Source organism: Corvus kubaryi, unplaced genomic scaffold, assembly GCF_017639235.1.
Source record: "Corvus kubaryi isolate FWS band 111438036 unplaced genomic scaffold, C.kubaryi_AGA036_p1.0 37284, whole genome shotgun sequence".
Classification (NCBI taxonomy): domain Eukaryota; kingdom Metazoa; phylum Chordata; class Aves; order Passeriformes; family Corvidae; genus Corvus; species Corvus kubaryi.
Genome location: NW_024581088.1, coordinates 3,304,034 through 3,311,451, shown reverse-complemented (window position 1 = coordinate 3,311,451; position 7,418 = coordinate 3,304,034). Strand labels below are relative to the sequence as shown.

The 7,418-nt window shown below is 50.6% G+C and overlaps 2 protein-coding genes across 2 annotated transcripts; one reads left to right on the top strand and one right to left on the bottom strand.

Moving 5' to 3' along the window:
* Positions 1 to 439: 439 nt before the first annotated feature.
* On the bottom strand, positions 440 to 927 carry LOC121663846 (E3 ubiquitin-protein ligase RBBP6-like). The gene is given in 4 exon segments (XM_042026585.1): positions 440 to 472; positions 474 to 514; positions 763 to 855; positions 858 to 927. Coding segments are annotated over 4 exon segments (237 nt in total).
* Positions 928 to 2,974: 2,047 nt separating this feature from the next.
* Positions 2,975 to 7,167, top strand: SPACA6 (sperm acrosome associated 6). The gene is made up of 8 exons (XM_042026583.1): positions 2,975 to 3,204; positions 3,742 to 3,825; positions 4,139 to 4,207; positions 4,354 to 4,377; positions 4,460 to 4,537; positions 5,009 to 5,112; positions 6,545 to 6,698; positions 7,004 to 7,167. The coding sequence occupies exons 1-8, from the start codon at positions 2,979 to 2,981 to the stop codon at positions 7,156 to 7,158; spliced, it is 894 nt and encodes a 297-aa protein (XP_041882517.1). The 5' UTR covers positions 2,975 to 2,978; the 3' UTR covers positions 7,159 to 7,167.
* Positions 7,168 to 7,418: the final 251 nt, after the last annotated feature.

Here is a 7,418-nt window from a genome sequence, read left to right as displayed (position 1 = left end):
CCCCAGTGCAAGAAAGTCAAATACTGACAACCAGGCTCTTCTCAAATGGGAACATATTAAAAGTTTATTTCTAATAATATGTAATTGTTACAGGAGGTACCTGTCATTACTATAAAGCCAATAAAAGCAAAGGCATACAAGCTGGAGTCTCCTCATGTGGAGGAAACAGGACCGGTGACTTGGCTCTCAGCCCAGTCACCCCAAGAGCAAAACCAAGAGAGTCACCTTAGGATTTACCAGTGTTGGAGTTTGAACCCCACATCCCTGCGAACCTAAAAATGTGCTTTGGAGTAGATACATTAAAAAAATGTACCCCATGAAAAAAGAAATTAACGGCAGCTTTGACCAGATACAGTCCAAGTGCCTCTGTAAACCCAAATCCATAAAAGAAGTTCACACCCTGACGTCCCCCACAGGGAATCCAGTGCTTCGTGGATACTCACATAGCTCGAGCTGGGACTCTCTTCACAATCAACTGAGATGTTCTTTGGGATCTGGGCATCATCGGAGTATTCTGAGAACAACACAAACACAGAAAAAGTATGAGTCAGTTGGGAAGAATGGATATTGACATGGAATTACATGGCATGTCAGAGAATCCCTTTAGAGCTGTAAAAGCCAGTTTGATATGTACCATTGCGCTTTCTTGCCCTGGCTTTTGTCCCCAGGGCAGAGCATGGCTCCCACAGCCTGTGGCACTGCATGCTGCTCTGCGCCGATGCTGCCGGGCAGCCCCAGGGCCCGGGCCCAGAGCCCACTCACCTTCGCTGGTCTCAGCTTTGAGGATCTGCAGGTCACAGTTGGCCGCCTTCAGCCTCTCGTGGGCCATGCTCTGGCGCTTGAGCTCACAAAGGAGATGCTGTGGCCACGGAACGTGACCACGTCGTAGCTCAGCTTGGAGGAGAACTTGTAGTGGACACCCGACATGGCCCTGCGGTCCCAGCTCGGCCTCCGCTCCCTCGGCACACACTGGCTCCCAGACGTGACCTGGCTGGGGTGACCTGGGCACCTCTTCCTCGGTGTGCTGCCCAAGGGGATCTGGGACAAACCTGCACTGGCTGCCACGAGTGCTGATGGAATATCGAGCACTGGGCACCCACCCACTGTGACCTCGTGATGTGGTGCCGTGCAGCCACAGAACCTCTAGAGCTCTTCTCAAAAGGACCATCTAACCATTCCACAGCCACCTGCCAAGAGAGGCTGGGACTGTTTGATGGAGAAGGAGTTTAAACAGTGCTCCAGGCAAGCACCTGGGAGATAGAGCTAACCGCATCTCTGCAAGTCCAAAGCAGCTGTTTCTACCCACTCTGCGAATAGCATGCGTGGTATAGAGTATTCCTTCTGGTCCAGATCACAAACCACTGGACTAAGACCACTTCAGAGTCCCATTTTGGAGAGTTTTGTGTTTTTCTTTGAGATTTTTGTTGGTTTGGTTGTTTTTTTCCCCTGCTGAGCAGACTAGCTCATTTTGTCCAAGAGTCAGAATGTTACAGGGAAAGCAAAAGCACTCGGGAAAGCTGAGTTCTGGAGTTTGCAGTTCTTCCACAACATTGTGAGAACATCTATTACAAAAGACAGGTCAAGAAATTCAGATGAAATAAAAGCATGCAAATTTCAATTCTTAATACTGGATTTTGGAAGGGAATTAATTCTTCTGTACTGAAGGTGCCTCTCTAGTAAGTACAGAAGAGGACATACCTTCCGCCTTTTTAGAATAGGTCCCAACCATCCATTTTGCCTTCCCAGCATCATAAAAAAATACCATTTACATCATTTTTTTCTTCTGATGGTTAAAATCACAGCCTAGAATACTGTGGGGCAGAACAGACCGTGCTGCCTGCTCTGCCTCAGCAGTCAATGGTGTGTTTCTGTCTGGAGTTCAACAGCCTCATTCCTCCTTTGGACTCTGGTGCCGATTGCTCAGGGCCATTGACCAGGGCAGGCTTTCCATCTGCTGGTTTGCTCAGCAGTGCTGCACTGCTGCACGCTGGGGCAGCCAGGAAGGGCAGAGGCTTTAGGAAATCCCTTCCCAAGGCCAGCTGATGCTCAGGAAGTTCTCTGCTAGTGGACGTGCTGTGGCATCTACATCACCTGGCAAGGTCTCCAACATTTCCTGCATTCATCTTAGTTTCTGCTCCGCAGGAGAGAGTTGGCAAGCACTGGGTTTGAATAGCCTAGGCTATTGGACCATCATGTCATTTTTGTCACCATGGGCTTTGTCAGATACCTGCATAGTGACCATGGCTGCCAGTGATGGGTCACTATCTCCATGCTCATTAACAGGACAGGGATGAAAGTGAACAGTTGCAAGCTGGATGGAAATAGCAACTTGCATTTATTAAATGTTTTGGCACATGCCAGCTCAGCTCTTACAGCACCTTCTGCCTTCTAGTAGTACTGGGGTTTCACATGAATCTTTAGTGTCATGCTTGGTTTTCACCTGCAAACACTGTCATGTGTTGTTTTGTGCATCAGGAGCTCTTGTCTCTGTAAAACCAGCAGCTGCTTTCTGAGTCTTTTGCTTTGTAGTTAATGATAATATTTTGTAGTTTCTCTCTTTCTCTCCCTCTCTGTTTTGGAGACCTGAACAATCTGATATCTTGAAGATGCACCAGGTGTGTATTCCTCTACCCAAGAATACAATATAGAAGAGAGGCAGAAGAGTGTCCTCGGGACACACATACAAATGCCATGTCCCAGGCAGTCCCAGCCATGTTTGGCAGCGGTGCTGCTGTAGCCTTGGGCTGGCTCAGTTCTTCCTGCTCAAATGTTGGGCTTGCACATTCCTTGCTGGGTTCTGCCCCACACCTTTGGCTGGTGTGAGCTCAGTGTGGCTGGCTAGAGTGTGGCCTTCCACCTTACCTGGTCCCCTGGCAACCCAGGCACCCGGGTTCCACCTTGGAACCCTGCCTTTGTCCAGGGAAGTCAGGCGCTTGGGTGCTAGGTTTGGGGTCATGGAGTGGTGGTCAGTGGCCCTGATGCTGATGTTAGTCCCCTGGCACCCTAGAAACCGTGGCTTGTGGCTGTGGGTCCTGATGTCCTGCCTTCCTGAGGTGCACCCCTGCCTGCTCTGCTTTGGGCCCCCCATTCAGCGGGCACGGCTTTGCCGTGACATTACTGGGGCCTCTGTCAATGACCCCAGACATAAAAAATGCCATGAGGCCCTTGTTGAGGCTGCTAAACCGCTTGCCTCCATCACTGTAGGTATGTCTTGGGACCCTAGGGACACCAAACCCAACAGAGATCCTACCCAAGGACCTCTGTCCTGAGTGGTCCCTCCTTTCCACCAGGGACATCCATCCCAAAGGGGATCCCCACCCTGAACAGCACCCCAGAGCCTTCTGGGATTTCCTGTTTCAACCAAGGCCCTCACACTGACACTGAGCAGGATCCCAGGAAGTTGGGGATCCTGGGGACCCACCCCAGACAAGCATCCTTGGGACTCACAACCATGCCAAGGTCTTCTCAGTCCTGATTTGGCCCCTGGAGACCTTGGGGAATTCCAAACCTGCCTGGAACCCTGAGAATCACCCAACAGTGACCAAGGACACACTGGGGACCCCTTGACCCTACCTAGGACCTTAGGAATCCACAGGGACACCTGACCTTTCCCAGTATTCCTTAAACCTTGATCAGGACTCCAGGAACCCACAGAAATTCCCAGAATTTACTGGACCTTCCCATCCCTGAAACTCCAACTCTAACCCTGTACTGATTCTGATGTCCCTGTACTGATTACAGGGTCAGGACAGCGTGAGGAACTTCGGGACATCATCATGGATGCTATGTATTTTATAGAGGACCAAAAGGACAAGAGTGAGCAGAGTGAGGGACATGAGACATGGGGCAAGGGGGATAGGATGTGGAGGCCTTGAAGGACGATGGGGTGGAGGTGAAATACAGGATATATGAAGGTCTGGGAGCTGTAAAGGGATATTTGGGGAATCCTGAGGGTATATGGGTTTCAAGGTGTACAGCTTCTTGGGGAATTTGAGGGGATATTTGGGGATATCTCTGACTTCAGGAGGGATATATGGAATCAAAGTGAGTTGTACAAGGGATCTGTGGGGTCTGGGAAAGGTTTATGGGGACCAGGGGGAGGACACATTGTCTTACCTGGACATTTGGGGCACCCCAGAACCCCTGAACAAGTCTCTGCAGGAAGCTGTCAACACTATCTGGACAAAGCTGAGCCTGCTGGGGAAAGGTACGGGACCACCCTGGGAATCTCTGTCCTAGAGAAACTCCCAGCGACCCCATCTAGACTGGACAAAGGCTGAATCCTGACAGCTCATTGACAAGGATGTGGGTCCCCAATGATGCCCAGTCTAACACTGCTTCCTCCCCCACCAGTTCCAGCCTGCATCCCACCCTGCGGTGAGTGCCCATCCCTCTTGTCCTCTGCTGTCTTTTAGTACATGTCCCAGTTCCCTGGGACCACCAAGTCTCTCTTTCTCAGGATTCCAGCCAGCTGCCCGAGTCTTCCAGTGTGCTACCTGCCGCTTCGTGGACTGTCAGTTTGCCCTGGACTGCCCAGGTATGGGGCCATGAGACTGTTGTGTTAAGGGTAAGGAACTCTTCCTCAACTTCCCCCCATTCTTAGGTTATTTTTGTACTACTTTTTATGTTTCGGTGGCACTTGAGTGACTCCAGTCACACTTTTGGTACTGATTGAGGCCCAATTGTCTCACTTTGCTTTTGAAGGTCTAGGCTAGAAAGATGCAGACTATGTGCTCAGCAAGGGGTGGTCATACATTGGGGGCAGGTAGCTTTTAGGATGGAGGTGTGCTCAGTATTATAATGAGATTATAGTGAGCAAAGTTGATCCAAAAGACAGGATTTCACCACAAAAATCTCTGGGGACTCCCTGCATTTCTTACCAATGGTCCCATGCTGAGGGCACCTGCCCAAGTGTTCACGTGCCCATCCCTGCAGCCAGCACAGGAGCACCCTCGCCTCTGTCAGTGCACGTGCAGACGTGAGCTCATGAGCCTGTCAATGCTCCCAGTGCAGGACCTGTGGACCTACACAGATGAAACCATCGTGCTGCACTGCAACGTGCCTTTCCCCATCCCCACTGGCCTGCCCATCACCTGGATGTTTGCCCCAAATGTGAGTTGCACGTAGGCTTGCAAGGGTGTGAATAGACATTCTGAGGGGGACTGTTGCAGGTACAGGGACTGCTGCTACAGCAGCTCCTGTGCTAGAAGTAGCAGCTGTGTAAGCACACACAGGATGCTCCCTCAGGTGAAGGGTGCATGAGTAGCAGGCAGATCTGCATTCGCAGATCCATGTGTGCATGCATAGAATCATAAAATCACAGGATGGTTTGGGTTGAAAAGGACTTTAAAGCTCATGTAATTCCAATCCCCTGGAAGGTGTGCAGGGACACCTTCCACTAGACCAGGCTGCTCCAAGCCCCAACCAGCCTGGCCTTGGACACTTCCAGGGATGCAGGGGCAGCCACAGCTTCTCTGGGCACCCTGTGCCAGGGTGTCATGGGGAGAGTGGAAGCTTCAGACAAAATTTATTAAAGAAGCCCTGCTGCTGAGTCTGAGGGTCAGAAAGGATTCCTTTGTGTATTTAAACTCTTTCAGAGAGATGGGTTCAGATGAAGGTAAATTCTTCCTTAGCCTCAGAATCTGGCAATAGTTTAAATTTTAGGGATAATTTTGGCCCACAAGTCCTAATGATGGCAAATCAGATATATTTATAAAAATGAATTATTTAATAACAAAATGAACAGGAAAAATATAACAGATGAAATATCTTAATCAGAATTACTTACTACACAGTATAAAACTAAAAGAACTACTAGTACATTACAGCATAACATAGAACAGTGCACTATATCAAGGTATCTATATTAAAGCTAGCAAAAGAAATAGTATTGAATAGGAGCCAAGTGTAACTTACCACTAAAATGACAATAATGTACACAGATTCGTTCACTTAACCCCTGGGGGATTAACTGGGAAATAGGTGTCCCTATTCATGGGAGAAACTCCACACATTTCCAGGAAAATGTATAGAAGCTTTCTACTTTGCAGAAGTTTGCTATGGCTTTTACAGTTGCAAAGTAACTTACTGTCAGTCAGAAATCCAGCTTATCTTCCCCATCTCACTTCGACAGTAAGATGTTTATTGGCAGATGGGAGATGCCAGACCAGTGTTAAACCCATGGTGCAAAAATAACTCATTACAAGATACACTGTCCTGTTTGAGTTATCTGACTGGCTAACAAAAAGCAGATAAGCTCTTGTGGGGGATGAGATGCTCTGCTGCGCAGGGCCTCACCACACTCCCAGGGAAGAAGTTCTTCCTGCATGTGCAGGAAGTGACTTTTGTGTACATTCTGGTTGTGCATCCCTGGGTGCACACCCGTGTCGGATGGGAGGTGTGTGCACCTGCACCAGCAAGGGGTACAAGAAGCATTAAGGGGACGTGTCAAGCATGTGCAGGACACAGGTGCCTTTGTATGCACGGGTGCTGTTCCGTGTTCCTGGGGGTCCGGGCGGTGCTGATGTGTCCCCCCACACCCCAGCTGCGCACACAGGACATGACACTGTTCAAGGAGCTGAAGGGGAATCCAGAGAAGCCCTTCAGCCTGACCATTGAGGAACCTGCTCTGGGAACCATTGCCTGTCACCTGGGGGAACTTTCCAAGCCTATTATCCGCAAGTTCTTCTACCTCAATGGTGAGCCCAAACACCTGAGTGCCCTGGGGGCAGGGAGCAGCGTGGGGCAGAGTGGGATCTGGGACACTTGGGTCCACAGGATGAGGGTGAGCAGGGTGCCAGGACGCCTGGCCTCATGGTGGACAGGTGGATTAGAGCATGTGTTCCCTGGTGCCTGACTCCTCTGGGAGCATGTGGGGTGGAGCAGAGACCCCCAGATGCCTGGGTTGCTGGGAACAGCAAGGTCTGTGGCTGGAGCAAGAGCTGCAGGGGCAGCTGGTTCCTGGCTGCAGGGCCCCCTGACCTGAGAGGCTGCATCCCCACAGTGTCAGAGGGAAGTGTGGAGGAAGAGAAAGGACTCCAGGCTGTGTTCAGCACTGTGCTGCACTGGCTCGATGACAAGACCCCCCTGCCCCACATACCAACCATGGGGCTGGCTCTGGCTGTCAGCTCCATGGCATTCGTTCTGCTGCTGGTGTGAGTACTCCTGACCTGGTGAGCTGTACTCTGAAAATCCCCATGCTTCAAGGGCTCTTCACAGACCAGCATGGGACTCCCAGTCCCCTCCGGATTTTCAGTCCCTTGGGATTCCCTGCAAGTACAAGGGGACCCAGGTATCCAAGGGTGGGCCAAAGACTGCCAGGACTCCTAAATTCACAGGACGCTCCATGTCTCCTGAGACTCCCTTTGTCCTCTGGCCCATTCCAGGATCTCCCTATTGCACTCAGTAGCACTCCAGGC

Excerpts from the sequence above, each read along its gene's own strand:
- SPACA6 (XM_042026583.1), top strand. The coding sequence starts at position 2,979 with ATGCTGATGTTAGTCCCCTGGCACCCTAGAAACCGTGGCTTGTGGCTG. Across the intron at positions 4,538-5,008 it reads GTTTGCCCTGGACTGCCCAG|TGCAGGACCTGTGGACCTAC; the intron begins GTATGGGGCCAT and ends CAATGCTCCCAG. Across the intron at positions 6,699-7,003 it reads CAAGTTCTTCTACCTCAATG|TGTCAGAGGGAAGTGTGGAG; the intron begins GTGAGCCCAAAC and ends GCATCCCCACAG.